This window comes from Aspergillus japonicus, assembly GCF_003184785.1.
Source record: "Aspergillus japonicus CBS 114.51 unplaced genomic scaffold BO86scaffold_93, whole genome shotgun sequence".
In the NCBI taxonomy this organism is placed as follows: domain Eukaryota; kingdom Fungi; phylum Ascomycota; class Eurotiomycetes; order Eurotiales; family Aspergillaceae; genus Aspergillus; species Aspergillus japonicus.
In genome coordinates this window covers 46,313-61,842 of record NW_020291730.1, presented here as the reverse complement: position 1 = coordinate 61,842, position 15,530 = coordinate 46,313, and the positions used below count along the sequence as shown (strand labels likewise).

At 54.3% G+C, this 15,530-nt stretch overlaps 8 protein-coding genes across 8 annotated transcripts; 5 read left to right on the top strand and 3 right to left on the bottom strand.

The window, feature by feature from the left end:
• Positions 1-292: 292 nt before the first annotated feature.
• BO86DRAFT_393284 (translation initiation complex factor eIF1A) lies at positions 293-1,199 on the bottom strand. The gene has a single exon (XM_025672981.1). It carries the CDS (start codon positions 764-766, stop codon positions 437-439), a length of 330 nt encoding a protein of 109 aa, XP_025522560.1. The 5' UTR covers positions 767-1,199; the 3' UTR covers positions 293-436.
• Positions 1,200-1,464: 265 nt separating this feature from the next.
• BO86DRAFT_348959 (uncharacterized protein) lies at positions 1,465-2,394 on the top strand. Its single transcript, XM_025669340.1, has one exon. It carries the CDS (start codon positions 1,837-1,839, stop codon positions 2,371-2,373), a length of 537 nt encoding a protein of 178 aa, XP_025522559.1. The 5' UTR covers positions 1,465-1,836; the 3' UTR covers positions 2,374-2,394.
• Positions 2,395-2,547: 153 nt separating this feature from the next.
• Positions 2,548-4,381, top strand: BO86DRAFT_393282 (putative chitin biosynthesis protein (Chs5)). Its single transcript, XM_025672980.1, has 2 exons — positions 2,548-2,835; positions 2,962-4,381. The coding sequence occupies exons 1-2, from the start codon at positions 2,764-2,766 to the stop codon at positions 4,249-4,251; spliced, it is 1,362 nt and encodes a 453-aa protein (XP_025522558.1). The 5' UTR covers positions 2,548-2,763; the 3' UTR covers positions 4,252-4,381.
• Positions 4,382-4,899: 518 nt separating this feature from the next.
• BO86DRAFT_325190 (putative aspartate transaminase) lies at positions 4,900-6,277 on the bottom strand (the record flags this gene model as incomplete). Its single annotated transcript, XM_025668514.1, has 3 exons — positions 4,900-4,964; positions 5,025-5,130; positions 5,201-6,277. 3 exons carry the CDS (start codon positions 6,275-6,277, stop codon positions 4,900-4,902), a joined length of 1,248 nt encoding a protein of 415 aa, XP_025522557.1.
• Positions 6,278-7,295: 1,018 nt separating this feature from the next.
• Positions 7,296-8,804, top strand: BO86DRAFT_348952 (alpha/beta hydrolase). Its single transcript, XM_025669339.1, has 3 exons — positions 7,296-8,091; positions 8,124-8,439; positions 8,507-8,804. The coding sequence occupies exons 1-3, from the start codon at positions 7,541-7,543 to the stop codon at positions 8,765-8,767; spliced, it is 1,128 nt and encodes a 375-aa protein (XP_025522556.1). The 5' UTR covers positions 7,296-7,540; the 3' UTR covers positions 8,768-8,804.
• A 461-nt stretch (positions 8,805-9,265) lies between these two features.
• BO86DRAFT_325131 (class II fumarate hydratase) lies at positions 9,266-11,358 on the top strand (the record flags this gene model as incomplete). The annotated part of the gene is made up of 6 exons (XM_025668511.1): positions 9,266-9,499; positions 9,657-9,701; positions 9,769-9,806; positions 9,892-10,007; positions 10,082-11,099; positions 11,172-11,358. 6 exons carry the CDS (start codon positions 9,266-9,268, stop codon positions 11,356-11,358), a joined length of 1,638 nt encoding a protein of 545 aa, XP_025522555.1.
• A 390-nt stretch (positions 11,359-11,748) lies between these two features.
• Positions 11,749-13,011, top strand: gup1 (glucosamine 6-phosphate N-acetyltransferase). The gene is made up of 2 exons (XM_025674771.1): positions 11,749-12,724; positions 12,805-13,011. Exons 1-2 carry the CDS (start codon positions 12,215-12,217, stop codon positions 12,892-12,894), a joined length of 600 nt encoding a protein of 199 aa, XP_025522554.1. The 5' UTR covers positions 11,749-12,214; the 3' UTR covers positions 12,895-13,011.
• A 1,018-nt stretch (positions 13,012-14,029) lies between these two features.
• Positions 14,030-15,022, bottom strand: BO86DRAFT_383653 (60S ribosomal protein eL24; the record flags this gene model as incomplete). The annotated part of the gene is made up of 3 exons (XM_025670851.1): positions 14,030-14,311; positions 14,682-14,825; positions 14,972-15,022. The coding sequence occupies 3 exons, from the start codon at positions 15,020-15,022 to the stop codon at positions 14,030-14,032; spliced, it is 477 nt and encodes a 158-aa protein (XP_025522553.1).
• Positions 15,023-15,530: the final 508 nt, after the last annotated feature.

The window sequence follows — 15,530 nt, the reverse complement described above, 5'->3', positions numbered from 1 at the left end:
GCGAACCAAGAAGACCCAACCGAGATTACCCGCAGGTCGATCCCTGCCGATGATTCATACCCTATATTGCGAAAGGCCACACGCAAGATTGAGGCGAGCGCATGTAGCGAAGCGGGTGGGAAAAGGCGCCGCTGCTGCCTTCATCCATTCCTCCAGAGACCTTCCCGGGGGAGAAAAGAGACGAATGGCGTAGGGCAGACAAGGCCCAGGCCAACCGCCGCCACAGTTTCAAAGAACCCTCCGGCGCAAGCACATGCAGGAACCGAGAACCGAGGCGGATTTTCCTTCCTGAAAAAAAAGGACGTTTGACGTGTCGAGAGGAAAAAGCATGAAGGACGTGTGGCGGAGAAGAGAGACAAGAGTAAATCCCAGGGGAGCTCTCCTCGCGCAGGGGAGGGTAATGAATGCATCGGAAACGAGAGGGTAGAAGGCGAGCTTAGAGCTCGTCGACGTCGATCTCCTTCTCCTCCTCGCTCTCGCGGTCCTCGTCGAACTCGACGTTGTCCTCGAAGCCCTCGTGGCCGTAGGTGTCGGTCTCGTTGATCTTGGCGTGTTCGGGCAATTCGCCGTAGGCCTTGAGACTTCTGGCCTCGTCGGCGGTGTACTTCATGATGACGTCGCCCTTCTCGTCCTGGTAGTCACGCAGCGAGAGAAGGATGATATCACCCTGGTTGATCCAGACCTTCTTCCGAAGCTTGCCACGGATGTGTGCCAGGCGCTTCTCGCCGTCGAAGCACAGCGCCTCCAGGCGGCCGTTACCGAGCATCTTCACAACCTGCGCGTACTCCTGGCCCTCCTCCTTGAAAACGAGCTCACGCTTCTCGTTGTCGTTCTCGTTCTTTCCACGACGACGGTTCTTACCGCCCTGTTGGTAGTGAAAACATACGTTAGTACAAGGTCCTCATGTGTAGCAAGGCTGTGACAAGAATCCCACAATGTGGATTTCACCAGCGCCAGGCCTCGCCACCTAGAACACCCACATAACCCGGCTGAGGCACTCGGGCGCAGCGGGATCCGGTGGTAAGAGTCGTGCCGACCAGCAAGCCTTGAAGCGAAAATCTGTGAAGCGGGGTTCATGGGGGATTGATGTTCTCACCTTTCCCTTGTTCTTGGGCATGGTGCAATCTCGCTAACCGCGTTGGTCTTTCACTCGATGCGATAGCCGATGATCGGACACGAAAGGGGTGTGTTGTTGAGATGGACGTCCCTACGGACCAGCAGAGGGTTGAAAGTGGGGGTGGAAGACAGAAAGAGACAACGATGATTTCGACGCTTTTCAGGCTCTGCCGCCTCTTATGTAAGCACTAGTGGGGGAAGTGGCGTGGCAGCCTGATTGATGCCTTAAAGGCCTGCCTCAGGGCCACCATTCAGAAGCGGAGTTTGCCGACCGCCCGGCAGAAATGGTCGAGTCGCTTTATCGATAGAGCCTTGAGGAAGAAAGTAATTACTGAGTAGCTTCATCAATCACTAACCTATGCCCCCCGCAAACATGGAACTTGACAACTGACTACTTTCCGACGCTTTCTCTACTCTGTGGCATCTGTACTTGGCAGCGCTGTTTTACTCACAACCAGCCTATATGAGATTGACGCACCAAAGTCATCAATTGTCGCTGTCCAGCTCGTCGCTTCCGAACTTCCATCTGCCTCATCCATAGCCATACTACCAACAGAGTGCTTTATTTGTTTTCTGGGGCATAAATTGGATTTAATCCCGGTTATTAGTGCTATCCCGGTGCTGACAGCCTTTCCTTTCGAGAATCTGCCTGCATTCTCCTCTCCCACTCTTGTCAGTAGGAACCGACTCTCCTGACAAAGGGCATCCACCTGAGCATCGATGGCCAGGGGCGCAGCGAGGCTTGGAGGGCCGACAGAGCTCCGCTTCAACTCGGCACGATACACCATTCGTTATCAAGTCGTACACGAGATGCCTTTCATCGCCGCTCAACAATTAGCTCTGCACAACCCTGCAAGTGTTAAAATCTCTCATCTATACAAGAATCGGCCTCGCGATACGCTATGGTCCTCATTTGGTCTTCGTTTGCTTTTAGAATACAAGAGTGTCGTTCGATCCTGGGCAATGGGAAGGTCCAGAGTGGCTTTTCGCAAAGCTTTGGCGGATCGTGGATACGATCAGGACGGCCGAGCGATCAGCTCTTTTCCAAGGCCCGCTGCTGAGGCAACACAGATTGCCGGTTTACGAGGATCGATTGACTTTACCGTTCGGGAAGAGGTCATCACAGCAAAGTCTCCGGACATCGAGAAGGATATGCGAGAGTTTGTGGACAGGATAATCAAAGTGATGCTTCATGCTCCGAAAGCAGGGACTGGCTTTTTGAAGCAACGTATCTTATGGGATAATAAGCGTAGATAATGCACAATTTGACCCTGTTTCAAGATGATAATGGCCCTTTCTTCTGTAAATACACGGAGTGAAATAAACATCTCGTATGGCATGGCATGCTGTATGGTCGCGGCTGAACGAGTGGTCTGTTGACAACTTAGGTTTGGTTTGTTCCTAACCGGCCGATCTTCGAGAAACACAACATAACACTCCATCTCCTCCAACTTGACTTGACTTACGTACTCCTCCTCTTCCTCCTCTTTCTTGCTATCGCGCCGGCAATACTGCCTGGACAGAGACTTCCTTTCCCGTGCAGTGAAAATACCCCTTGTGTTTCCTCATAAATCATTCATTTTGCGAGCTCTCTCTGGTTGCTCAGTCGGTACAGTTTACAGCTTGCGCTCCTCCACTCAATCCGCCATGTTGGTATCCTTGACTGTCGGGAAGGTCGACGCCGGAGTCGCCGTCCTCTTGACTCAAGACAACAGATTGGTAAGTGGCTCTTTGACTGTCACTAGAATTGTGACCACTGTGTGATGACAGAGGCTCCTTTGCATCTCTCGACCGAACGCACCACTCACCTACTCCATGCTCATTCGCTTATCACAATCTCCCCAGATCGAATTCCCCTCTGTCCTCCTGCCCAACAACATTACATCCGGTAGCATCGTCGACATCACCGTCGCGCGCAACCACGCCGCCGAAACCGCCAGCGCAACCGCCTTCCAGACGCTGCAGAAACGCATCCTCAACACCTACGGCATCAAGACCCCCACCCCTCCGATCCTCCGCCTCCGCAATGCAACCCAGACCTCCCTCGTCCTCGAATGGGATCCCATCGACCTGGCCACCGCGTCGCTGAAATCCCTCTCCCTCTACCGCAATGGCTCCAAGGCCGGCTCGATCCCCCGCCCGCTCGAGACACGTAGCACCAAAATCAGCGGCCTGGCCATCCACACCGAGTACACCTTCCACCTGGTGCTGCGCACCACCGCGGGGACCTACCAGTCGGAGAAGCTCGTCTGCCGCACCCACAAGATGACCGATCTGTCGGGCATTACGGTCACGGCGGGCGTGCTGCACCCGCAGCAGAAGGATGCGCTCGCGGCCGCGCTGGACCGCATCGGCGGGAAACTGATCGACACCGTCCGCATCGACACCACGCATTTCGTCTGCACGGAGGGCCGCGGCCCCCTCTGGGAGAAGGCGGTTGAGATGAACATCCCCGTGGTGGTGCCCGAGTGGGTCGACGCTTGTGAGGCCGAAGGCACCATCGTCAGCGTCCGCGGCTACTATCTGAACGCGGATCCCAAGGCCCGTCAGCTGGGGCCCATTCATGGCTCCACGCAGCATCAGCGCACGACGTCGACCGCGACGTCGCTCCTGACCGCCGCCACGGGTCAGCCACAGATCAGTCAAAACCCGAATCCAAGCCCGAGCCCGAATCAAGACCAGGACCAGAACCAGTCGCTATCCCCGTCGCCATCCAACCTGGCCCCCTCAGGATCCCTGCAGGTACAGCAGCAGCTCGAGGACCCACCACTTACCCCATTCCCCGGAGCCGAGATGACAGGTCAGCCAACGGCGGAAGAGAGGGAGGTCTCCTCCGACGAGGGCCGACTATCACCACCACCGCCGGTACCCCCCAAAGACGACGAGGAAGAAGCGAAGGAAGACGAACACGCTGAGGACGAGCCACCCGCCCAAGCAGAGCACACTACGGCGGAGCCAGCGACGCCCGCGGACGCTAAGGCCAGCGACAGCGACCATGACGAACAGGCAAGCACAGCAGACGACCAATCCGACCACCACATAGAGGAGGGCAAGGACAAACCATCGACCGACGAGGAGGATAAGGAGCGCCATTCCAAGGAAGGTGAAGGCGATTTCAACGAAATTCCACTATAGTTTTGTTTGTTGTTGCTGCTGCTACTGTTCATTAAGCCGTATTTTCCGGCTGTTTCGTGCGTTTTATTCTCTTCATTACTTTTTTCTTCCTTTACTTTTTACCCATTACTGCGACGATTTTCAAATGGACTTTTTTTTGTAGCGCCTGTGGATGTATAACCGATAGAGAAAAAAGAACAATCAACCGGCTCTATTTTATCCCCCAAGCCATGCTCCATTACCATGACTGTTTCTTTTTTGCCGAATGCATGGTATTATCCCGGTAGTTGTGATTGTGTTTGTTTGTGGCTTCTTCCTGGTTTTCTCGTGTTGGCGCCGTTTTCCGCCTACCCTATAATTTGTACGGTATGCGGCATTACTTTGTACATTGTAACCTGGAAGTTTATGTTTCTCTTTTGTGATACTAAGTCTTTCGTTTCTATCCTGCTGACGTAATTGGCGTAGACATCCCACGTGGGAGGTACGAGTTCGACACGTAGATATATCGTGTAAGCTACTGCAGTGTTGTTGTCAGTGCGCATGATATATATAGTATACTTGTCAGCGGCCTTGGCTGTCGGAGGTTGATTTCATCCACTATCTACATCCCATCCCCACCATTTCTAATCGTTTTTTTGTTCATCATATATAATTATCACCCCAAAGGTTCTAGTTGACTGTACGGACAATATCGTCGATAGCCTGCGCTACATAGGCAACGTTGCCTTGGCTCACTACGACAGATCATTAGTCAAGGCTGCCACGACCGGAAAAAAAAAGGTGGAATCACTTACGGCCACTGATGGAGGCTCTGCCGGACTTAAGGAGGTAGATGTGGTACTTTTCCTTGAGGGCCTCGACCTGAGTCGGGGTGAGGCCGGTATAGGAGAACATGCCGTTCTGCAAGCGGAGTTAGATTGGCGGGTTGGTCTGATTTTTGGGGGGTGGGGGACTGTGTGAAGCAACTTACCTGCTCGACGATGTGCTTCCACGTTCCGGGGGTCTCCAAGCGCACGAGCTCGTTGAACAGCGCCTGGCGCATGGACTTGATGCGCGAGCTCATGACCTTCAGGTCGTCGTGCCACTGGGCGGTCAGCTCGTCGTTGGTGAGGACCTTCTTGACGATGGTGCAGCCGCCGACGGGGCCCATGGAGAACTCGCCGCGGATGATGTGACAGAGGTTGTTGACGACGAGGTCGCGAAGGTTCTGGCTGCCCTGGGGGAGCACGTAGTGGAAGGCGCCGACGCGCTGGCCATACAGGCCGAAGTTCTTGGAAAAGCTCTGGGCGACGCACATCTCGAGGTGCGGCTTCTCGTTGAGGAAGTAGCGCACGGCCCAGGCGTCCTCGTCGGCGGAGCCGGAGGCGAATCCCTGGTAGGCCGAGTCGAAGAAGGGGAAGATCTGCTTGCGCTCGCACAGGTCGGCGATCGCCTTCCACTGCGCCTGGTTGGGGTCCAGGCCCGTGGGGTTGTGGGCGCAGGCGTGCAGCAGGATGACGTCGCCGGCCTGCGCGTTGGCCTCGAGCGTCGCCATCATGCCCTCGAAGTCGAAGGAGCGCGTGTCCGCCTTGTAGTAGGGGTAGGTGCGCCGCGGCACCCCGGCCAGCTCCCAGATCGTCAGGTGGTTGGCCCACGACGGGTCCGACAGCCACACCGTCCGCGGCTTCATCTTGTGCGCCAGGAACAGCGCCCCCAGGTGGTTGGCGCCCGTGCCGGCCACCGCCTGCACGGAGCCGATGCGTGCCTTCTGCGCCGTCTGCTGCTCCGTCGGCGTCTTCGCGTCGAACCCGAACATCAGGTCCCGCGCCAGCTCCAGGAACGGGACGTCGCCCTCAATCGCCGTGTACTCGTGCCGGAACAGGTTGTCCTCCGCCAGCAGCTGCTGCTCCGCCTGCCGCACTACGGGCAGCGGCCACGGCTTGCCATCGTCGGTGCGGTACACGCCAACGCCCAGGCTGACCTTCTGCGGGAAGGTGTCGTTGTTGTATGCGCGGTTCAGGGCGAAGATCTCGTCCGCCGGCAACGGATGCAAGTCGAGGACGGTCATGGTGGGAGGTGAGGGAGGAAAGAGGTAAGTTGAGGGTATCTTCGATTGTCAGCGAGGCAGGCTCGAGTCAGTGTATCAGGTCCGGGCTTAGTTCTTCTGCACCTACCTTAGAACTTAGAGGGGGGGTCCCAAGGGGCAGTGGGTTAGAATTTAAGGATTGCCGGTGGGTGGAGCAGTATGATTTTTAGTTGGATCGGACTGGGGACACGGGTGACGAACAGGTTACCGACAGGCTAGCAGCACGCTCTTAAACAGCAGAATATCAGATCTTGCTGGTATTGAATGGAGACTCGAAATGGAGAGCAACATACGAGATACTCAATGCAGCAAGAGAAAGACGGTGGACCAAATGCATGAGTCAATATTCAGTTGTGCATGGCATGCAGGATTGGCCGATATCGCCCTCGTGGATCCCCAGCCAAATATCCGCCCGTTCGGTTCGGTTCTTCTAGGCATGGCTATTTCCTTTTTCAATTTTCTGTCTGGCTTTCGCCGCTGACGACAATCGACCGACGGGAAAACCCGCTTAGTGAAGGGTCTCCTGAAACCGTGGTTCATCGCAGGAAGAAGCTATTGTGACTCGTGTGACTAGAACAGCCCGTGCCATTGATATCACTATTCATTGTTGTTGTCGTCCATCGATAAAGTCCGTTGCTGGGCGGTGACAAAAATGACAGGAATGGATCATGTGGCTGGCCACATTGCACTGAGCAGTGCATGTACTGCACAAAACTGGACTTGTACAGTTGCTACAGTTCAATTGTCTGCGTAAGAAGGAGGGTTGAGATAGCGTATCCTCAATTGGAGTTCAAATCTGGATAGGTCGAATCGAGCTCACAGTGAGGTTCAAGTCGGATAAGGGCGGACAGAACCCCGGTCATCTGCGCGGACTCCTCCGGTTGTAGCCGAGCTGGTAACTATAGATTAGAATCAACACTATACATTCCTCGCTTGTTGGCTATATGACGCCTTCGGACACCAGGGAGTTCTTATCTTGCCAATGAAAAAAGTGTCTTATCCCGACATGAAGTAGGACTGCGAAGTACTGTACAATACATAAGAATTCTGCGCAATGCTTGGTCGGGGTAACCCCAATCCACTCGGTCGCTACTTGATAACGATGATGAGGGGTTGTGAGGGGAAGTTCCCATACCCGGCCAACTTGGCCCAAGGGAAACGGTTATCTTACACTCGACTTACTGATACCCTTGGGGTCATTCTGTCCCATACAGCTCTACTGCTTACTTCTATTCGACCATCAACATGGCTTCACTGAACGACGAAAAGCTCTTGCACGACATCCGCCCGAAGGTGTTGACCCAACCACTACACAACAGCATCCCTCCGGAGCTGCTGTCGCGATTTGACCCGGTCTACGTTGAGCACCACAACAAATACGCCGCGGGAAGGCTGCATACCCATGAGGTTCCCATTGAGGAATTCCGTCGCAATCCAGCTAAATATATCATCAGCTATGGCCGTGCGAGCGGCCCCGATATTCACCGCATCTCCGAGCAGAAATGCCCCGTCCAGGGCGGAGAGATAAAGGTGCGCATCTTTGAATCCGAAGCTGTGATCGACGAGTATGGGAAGGCCCAGAAGAGGGCGGCTTATATCAATTTCCACGGCGGTGGGTGGGTTTTTGGCGATCTCTCGCAAGACCACGACTTCTGTAAGACAGTTGTCGACGGGCTGGAAGGACAGCTGGTGGCCTTTGATATCGACTACAGGCTAGCCCCAGAGCATAAATATCCAACCCCGGTAGATGATTGCTGGACGGCGTTCAACTGGGTCCGCAGCTTCTTCCTCCTATTGTAATGTTCTGACTGCAGTACTAACTACGAAGGCAGGTCCGGTCGAAGGCGGAGGAGTTCAATATCGATCCCGATCGAATGGCGGTCGGAGGGATGTCAGCAGGGGGACATTTGGCAGCCGTCATGGCTCATCTCTGCCGTGACGCCGGCATTCCCTTGCGACTACAGGTGCTGAATGTACCGGTGTGCGACCTACACAGTCCGTTCAAGCCGGATGGCACGTTCGATCGGGACAACTGCCCGTACGAATCGTACACGGAGATGGAGTCGACGGTGCCACTGCCAGTCGCGCGCATGTCCTATTTCCACAGACATTTCCTAGGGGTCCCAAGGCCAGCAACATCGGAGGTAAGCCACTGTCAAACGGTGCCGAGCCAACTATGTGCACTTTGCATGATGCTGACATGGCTTTCAGGACTGGAAGATCTCCCCAATGCTAGCTCATGATTTTGCTGGGCTGGCGCCTGCATTGGTCGTCACTGCTGAAATGGACCCTCTGCGGGACGAAGGTGAAGTTTATGCTGCCAAGCTGAAAGCTGCTGGATGCTCGGTGGAGTTGATGCAGATGAAGGGAGCACCCCATACCTTCGCCCTACTAGATGGGATACTGAAATCGGGGCGGGTGTACAATGAGAAAGTGATTGAAGGACTGAAGGCGGTCGTCGCCATGAAATAGGTGCAGCAGCAGCAGCTGCTGCGTCATGCATACTCGGTAGAATGGATGATGGATCCCCAACCGTTGGCGGTGTAGGAGAAATGCGGAGAGAATCTGAGGATCATGGTTTATCCGGGTGGTCGTTTTTCCATACATTACACTGTACTTCATCATCATGCACCGAGAACCGGAACCAAAACAAACTGCCGCCTGTAATGACGGTACCGGGCCGGGAGAGCTCGGCAGGCGGTATCGGAAAAGAATGGCCATTCATTAAGACCTCGTTTTACCCTCTTCTTCTTCCCCTTCTTCTTTCTGTGGCCGTCCATCCCCTTGATTTTTGGGTATTCTTGAGCGTGTATACTTAGACTTCTATCCTTATCGCATTATCTTTCAAGTATGATGACTGCCTCACCGCCCCGCACCAGCTGCAATCACTTGCTTCCCTTGACCTTGCAATTGGCTTCTCCGATCAACTCTAACTTGGAATGACCAGCAGATCAAAAGCCGAACCCCGTCATGTTGACCTCCTCCAACACTTCGCGGGCCGCGGTGCGCTCGATGGCCAGCCTGACACGCGCGGTCTCCTCCAGCTCCCCCGCAGCTGCCGCGGCTTTTGCTGCCCGCTCCCCCGCTGCTCTCAGTAGCCGACGCCTCTTGGCCTCCAATAGCCGGGTCATGCAACAGTTCCCCCGCCTTCAGTCCTTGAACTCTACTTCCTCCAAGCGCGCCTTTGGCACCACCGTCAGAATGGTGAGTTTTCCTGCCTCAGCTACCGACCGATCACGATAAGTAAGAAGCGATGGCATCCTGCTGTACATCTCTCTCTACTTATATCGGACTCTCCAACTTCCCCATCAGTGAGACCCGATGCACGAAGGCGCAGTGCTGACCGACCATGGCTCTTCAGTCTTCTGCTACTCGTACCGAAACCGATGCCTTCGGTGAAATCCAGGTATGTGAACCCGTCATTTCCAATCGAAGCGCTTGCGATCATGAGGTCTGATTGTGTTCTGCTCTAGGTCCCCGCGGACAAGTACTGGGGTGCCCAGACCCAGCGGTAAGAGCTCCGTCTCTTGCTCTCATCTCCACGAAGAACGGGCAATGGAAACGGAAAATAGAACAAAAGACTGACGGAGGAACAGTTCTCTGGGTAACTTCGACATTAACCAGCCCCAGGATCGTATGCCCGAGGCTGTCGTCAAGGCTTTCGGTGTCCTGAAGGGTGCTGCTGCCACCGTCAACATGAAGTTCGGCCTTGGTAAGCTGCCATTCCGCGTGAAATACCTGTAGTAAGAAATACCTGTAGGAGCGCATCACTGACATGCATAACAGACCCCAAGGTCGGTGAGGCCATCAAGCAGGCTGCCGCTGAGGTTGCTGAGGGCAAGCTGAACGACCACTTCCCTCTCGTTGTCTGGCAGACTGGTTCCGGTACCCAATCCAACATGAACTCCAACGAGGTCATCTCGAACCGTGCCATCGAAATCCTGGGTGGTGAGAAGGGCAGCAAGAAGCCCGTCCACCCCAACGACCACGTGAACATGTCTGCCTCCTCCAACGACTCTTTCCCCACCGCCATGCACATCGCTGCCGTCGTGGAGCTTGAGAACACCCTGCTCCCTGCCCTGCAGAGCCTCCGTGATGCTCTCCAGGTCAAGGTCGAGAAGTTCGACAAGATCATCAAGATCGGCCGTACCCACTTGCAGGATGCCACCCCTCTTACTCTCGGCCAGGAGTTCTCTGGCTACGTTGCTCAGCTCGACCGCAACATCGAGCGTGTCCAGGCCTCGATCCCTCACCTCCGTTACCTGGCCCAGGGTGGCACTGCTGTCGGAACCGGTCTGAACACCTTCAAGGGCTTCGATGAGGCCATCGCCGCCGAGGTCACCAAGATGACCGGCACTCAGTTCTACACTGCCCCCAACAAGTTCGAGGTCCTTGCCGCCCACGACTCCGTCGTTGAGGCCTCTGGCTCCTTGAACACCCTGGCTGGCTCTCTCTTCAAGATCGCCCAGGACATCCGTTACCTCGGTTCCGGACCCCGTTGCGGTCTGGGTGAGCTGTCTCTTCCGGAGAACGAGCCCGGCTCTTCCATCATGCCTGGCAAGGTCAACCCCACCCAGTGCGAGTCCCTCACCATGGTCTGTGCTCAGGTCATGGGTAACCACGTCGCTGCCACTATTGGTGGCATGAACGGTCAGTTCGAGCTCAACGTCTTCAAGCCCGTTATGATCCGCAACCTGCTCCACAGCGTGCGCATCCTTGCGGACGGCATGAAGAGCTTCGAGAAGAACTTGGTGCACGGTCTCGAGGCCAACGAGCCCAGAATCAACGCTCTCCTCCACGAGAGGTAAGTTACACCGTGGCACTGGAATTCACTTGCCGTTTGTTTACTTGATCCTTCGCTAACTTAAACTTCTAGTCTGATGCTCGTTACCTGCCTGAACCCCGTCATTGGTTACGACATGGCCTCCAAGGTCGCCAAGAACGCCCACAAGAAGGGTCTCACCCTCAAGCAGAGTGCCATGGAGCTCAAGGCTCTGAGCGAGGAGGACTTCGACAAGTACGTCCGTCCCGAGCTGATGTTGAGCCCCAAGGAGAAGAAATAGATGCATAGACGGCGCGTTGGATGACAGGAATGAGGGGATTTGGTCTTTTTGAATAGTTTGGAGGGACGCGATCTAGCGAAGCCCAGACTCTGCCCTTTTTTTTTTCATATCAGATTTATGTACACCCAGGAAATTTCATTGTATTATTTTTTTTTTCTTCGATCAGTGTGAATAAATGGGGAAGGTTGAGTAACTACCGGACTCAGTAAGACTAAGTGGCATGGATGATGGATCCCGATCGTGCGGTTATTTGGTCGGATCGCGTCCGCCGCCAACTGCTACTATTTTTGGAAGGCCCCAGGGATGCAGACTGCATTGCGAAGACTGACTGCAACTGCGGCAACATCCTTTTTCTTGCGGGAGGCGAACAGCTAACGAGTAAAATTTCCATATCAGGGCCACATGCGGTGTCGGAAAGGGAATTGAAAGCGAATGGATGTAGGTGGCAGTAGTCAGGGGTGGACAGAATAGCAATAACTCAACGATGATCAATAAATTGGTGTTTCAGGCAGCCCATGGGCCCTGAGGCTGGGGTTGGCTGTGTTTTGCGGCCATCTTTAATACGAGTCGCGCACTTGTCCTCTCTTCACTTCTCTTTCTCTTTCACTTGCAGAATCCCATCCACTCTGTACAATTGAACCTCCTGTCCCTCTTTCAGGCCGCTGTGTACATTTCCGGAGTTGCTGCTCTTTTCCCTTACACATTCCGTCACTCAGGAGTTTCGTTCCCCTTGTTCCTGACCACGAACCCCGCTATTTCCCTTCCCCAAGTCAGAGCAACAACATCCCCTTTTTAAATACCACATTACCCCCAATCGAACCACCAACAACATCACAACCCCCTCCCACTCAACACAATGACGAACCTCACCAATAACAACTCCGCTGCTGCTCCCCAGCAGCAGCAGCAGCCCCCCGCCGCCGCCGTCAAGACCAGCACGCCCAACGAAGACAACGCCACCGACCCCCTCCTCTTCCCCACGACCCTCGTCTCCCCGGAGGTCACCGCGGCCCTGCCGGCGAACTACACGATCCGGCCCGTGCGCCGCTCCGACTACCAGCGCGGCTACCTGGACGTGCTGCGCGTGCTGACGACCGTCGGCGACATCACCGCGGCGCAGTGGGACGCCCGCTACGACTGGATCTCCGCCCGCAACGACGAGTACTACCTGCTGGTCATCTGCGACGGGGCGGGCCGCATCGTCGGCACGGGCAGCCTGATCGTCGAGCGCAAGTTTATCCATCAGCTGGGCATGGTCGGCCACATCGAGGACATCGCCGTCGACAAGGACCAGCAGGGCAAGAAGCTGGGCTTGCGGCTCATCCAGGCGCTGGACTTTGTGGCTGAGAAGGTCGGGTGTTATAAGGTTGGTTCTGGCCCTTCCACATGGGGTATATTTGGGGGTTTGGGATCTGGGGACTTTGGCTAATGTTGACTTACGTCTAGACGATCCTCGATTGCTCCGAGTCGAATGAGGGGTTTTACCTTAAGTGTGGGTTCAAGCGGGCGGGGTTGGAGATGGCGCACTACTACTAGTGAAAGGCTTGGTGGTGTGGGCGGCGTGTGAATTTTTTTTTAGTTCAGTTAAAGGGGGTTGCTATTCTCTTCGGGCGTTTCGTATAGAATTCGGGGTCATTCCTGGGTAGTCGCGGGTGGGGGGATTGTGTTTTGGTGCAATACATAATTTATTGGGGGAGGTATTGGGGATTAGAGTATAGGCCTTTGTCGTGATGGAAGTCCCGTTATGGATATACGAGGGACTTGATTGCGGTAGATGATATGGGGTGGTTTTTTGTTTCGGGGGCTTATACTATATAACCAGTGAACTAGAGGAAGCATGGCTTATCATATATCATATGTTGGCTGTAGTCTGGGTTGAGTAGTAATGCGGTGGGAACTTTTTGGGGGGGGGGGTTCTGGTGGGCAAAGTAAGGATTATGCTTGTAGGACTCGGTAGGACACCCGTGACACTTACTGTCAGGGACCATGGGGGGAATGCCTGAGGCGGGGAGGTCATGTGGTTGAGATTCCATCTCCGGACTGTAGGAGAATAGAAGGGTGAAATACTATCGTTGCGAAACGCATAATGTAGAGTGACATAAAGTTCGATTTGGATCCAGGTTGCATGGGAAAACATGTGGTTGAGTTGCCATCTCCGAACTATGGAGAACAGAGGACCGGAGACGTCAAAATACACCGACAATCTTATCCCAGGAAAGCAATATCAAACCCCACTGAGATCCAGGTTCCATATCACATGAGCGTCATGGAGTCAGAAGTGGGAAATCTACAAGCTCGAGTTTCCAAAAACGAGATCGAAAAACGCAAGTGTCATCATATCACATCCATTTTCCATTTTTATGGGGTTATAAAAAGTACCATGGCGCAACATGATAGAGAGAACCACCCTATCTGGAAGAGCCAAGGGGGTATGTCAACCGGGACTCCCCGACCGCTGTCGACCGGAGAAAACGTTCTTGCTGCCTTGTCCGCTCATGCGCCGGAAATTTCGCATTTTGTGTTTCAATAAAAATTTGTTGATTGAAGGAAAACGTAAATTCCAGCTCCGGAAAAACCTCCCAAGATTTCATGATATCCCTTGTGCTCCCCCAGTTTCACAACCCAAGCCAAACCGCTTCTTCATTTTCAAGTCACATTCTAGTTTAGGATTTTAACGGGACTTGGCGGCGACCTTGGGGGCGGAACCCTTAGCACCCTGCTTGCTCTGGATGCGCTGGGTACCCTTGCCGGCGGCGGCGTTCTTGGCCTTCTCAGCCTTCTTGCGGGCCTCGGAGGCAGCCTTCTTCTCCTTGGCGTCCTTGATGGCCTGCTGGCGGGCGGCGGCACGGGCCTCGGGGCGCTGAGCGCGGCGCTCCTTGATCACGTCGAGGGAGGCACCGACGATGGCACGCTGGTGCTTGACGGCACGGCGGGTACGCTTCTTGGCAACTTCCTGTATTCAGGCGACAAAAATGCCCCGTCAGCAATTTGTTCCCACCCACGATGTATCAAACTATGGTCTCTTGTGTCTCGAGTCGCAATCTCCTGCCTGAGGAATGTTGATGTAGCCTTTCTTTTCTTCCGTCTCGGTGTATATATTGTCGCGTCAGGTGGAATTGGTGATGAACGAGTCGACTTGAATAGTGATCCGAATTCCCCATCAAAACTCTAGTCGCTGTTCGAAGCCGTTGTTCCCGACCACATTTCTAACCCCCATCTGATCCTCACATTCCCACAGGCAGAAGAGACGACCCAAGAAAACACACAGAGAACCTTTTTGTTCTTCAAGCGCGAAATGCAAAAAGACGGCGGTGGTTACTGACTTCAGAGATACCCTTCTTGTGCTGGCGACGGTAGAGGACAGTCCAGGCGATACGGCGAGGGTTCTTGCGCTGGAGGAAGAGGGACTCGGACTTTCCATTCTGGAAGCGGAAGATCTTGCTGTCGCCACGGACGTACAGCTTACCCTATTTGTTCCACAAACAAAAAAAAAGTCAACAATCTTTGTCCTTCCATCTCAATATGTTGGCGATTTCTTTGGTGAATTTCGTCACGGGGGCTGTCGGATAACCCTGCTTCATGTCGAGGGGGGAGGGGAGCGATCAAAACGCACCTTTCCAGGGTAGATCTTCTGGCCGGAGAAAGAATCGTCGTAGGTACGCATCTTGATCGTCTGAGATGCGCAGCCGGTCTGTTGTCGGTTGGCGTTGGGTGGTTGAGTCGAAGCGGTCTCTGCGGCGAGGCTGTTCGGGCGAGACTGACACAATTGTGGTGGTGCGGTGCGGGAGCCTCGCTAAACCCTACCACGTGACCGCCCCTGCCCTTGGCTGGCAGCTGCTGTCCGCCTTCCCGCCCTTCTCCAACTGTTAAGTTATAGATCACTTGGTATTGTATGGGGGATTGGCGCGCGGGGGCAGGGCAATCTACTTCGTAGTTGTTCGGTTACTGCATTAATGAATTATGTTTCTCTTTTCGAAGACTGCACAACTTCAGTAGTTCTTGCTCAGATTCATAAATTTCCATTATCATTATGGTTTTCGTGTCTGAGACTATGTGACAGAGGAATATGAAATCAAATCCCGCCTCTTATGAGCGTCATCGTACACACCAGGATTTGTATCGTTAGGATGATACATGGCTTCTCCAAGTCACATACAGCAAGGGTTCATCTA

What these genes read in the sequence shown, in the direction of transcription:
- gup1 (XM_025674771.1), top strand. Translation starts at nt 12,215, where the DNA reads ATGACGAACCTCACCAATAACAACTCCGCTGCTGCTCCCCAGCAGCAG. An exon ending in AGAAGGTCGGGTGTTATAAG is followed by an intron (nt 12,725 to 12,804) that starts GTTGGTTCTGGC and finishes ACTTACGTCTAG; the next exon opens with ACGATCCTCGATTGCTCCGA.
- BO86DRAFT_348959 (XM_025669340.1), top strand. Translation starts at nt 1,837, where the DNA reads ATGGCCAGGGGCGCAGCGAGGCTTGGAGGGCCGACAGAGCTCCGCTTC.
- BO86DRAFT_393284 (XM_025672981.1), bottom strand. Translation starts at nt 766, where the DNA reads ATGCTCGGTAACGGCCGCCTGGAGGCGCTGTGCTTCGACGGCGAGAAG.
- BO86DRAFT_348952 (XM_025669339.1), top strand. Translation starts at nt 7,541, where the DNA reads ATGGCTTCACTGAACGACGAAAAGCTCTTGCACGACATCCGCCCGAAG. An exon ending in CGCAGCTTCTTCCTCCTATT is followed by an intron (nt 8,092 to 8,123) that starts GTAATGTTCTGA and finishes CTAACTACGAAG; the next exon opens with GCAGGTCCGGTCGAAGGCGG. An exon ending in CAAGGCCAGCAACATCGGAG is followed by an intron (nt 8,440 to 8,506) that starts GTAAGCCACTGT and finishes CATGGCTTTCAG; the next exon opens with GACTGGAAGATCTCCCCAAT.
- BO86DRAFT_393282 (XM_025672980.1), top strand. Translation starts at nt 2,764, where the DNA reads ATGTTGGTATCCTTGACTGTCGGGAAGGTCGACGCCGGAGTCGCCGTC. An exon ending in TGACTCAAGACAACAGATTG is followed by an intron (nt 2,836 to 2,961) that starts GTAAGTGGCTCT and finishes CAATCTCCCCAG; the next exon opens with ATCGAATTCCCCTCTGTCCT.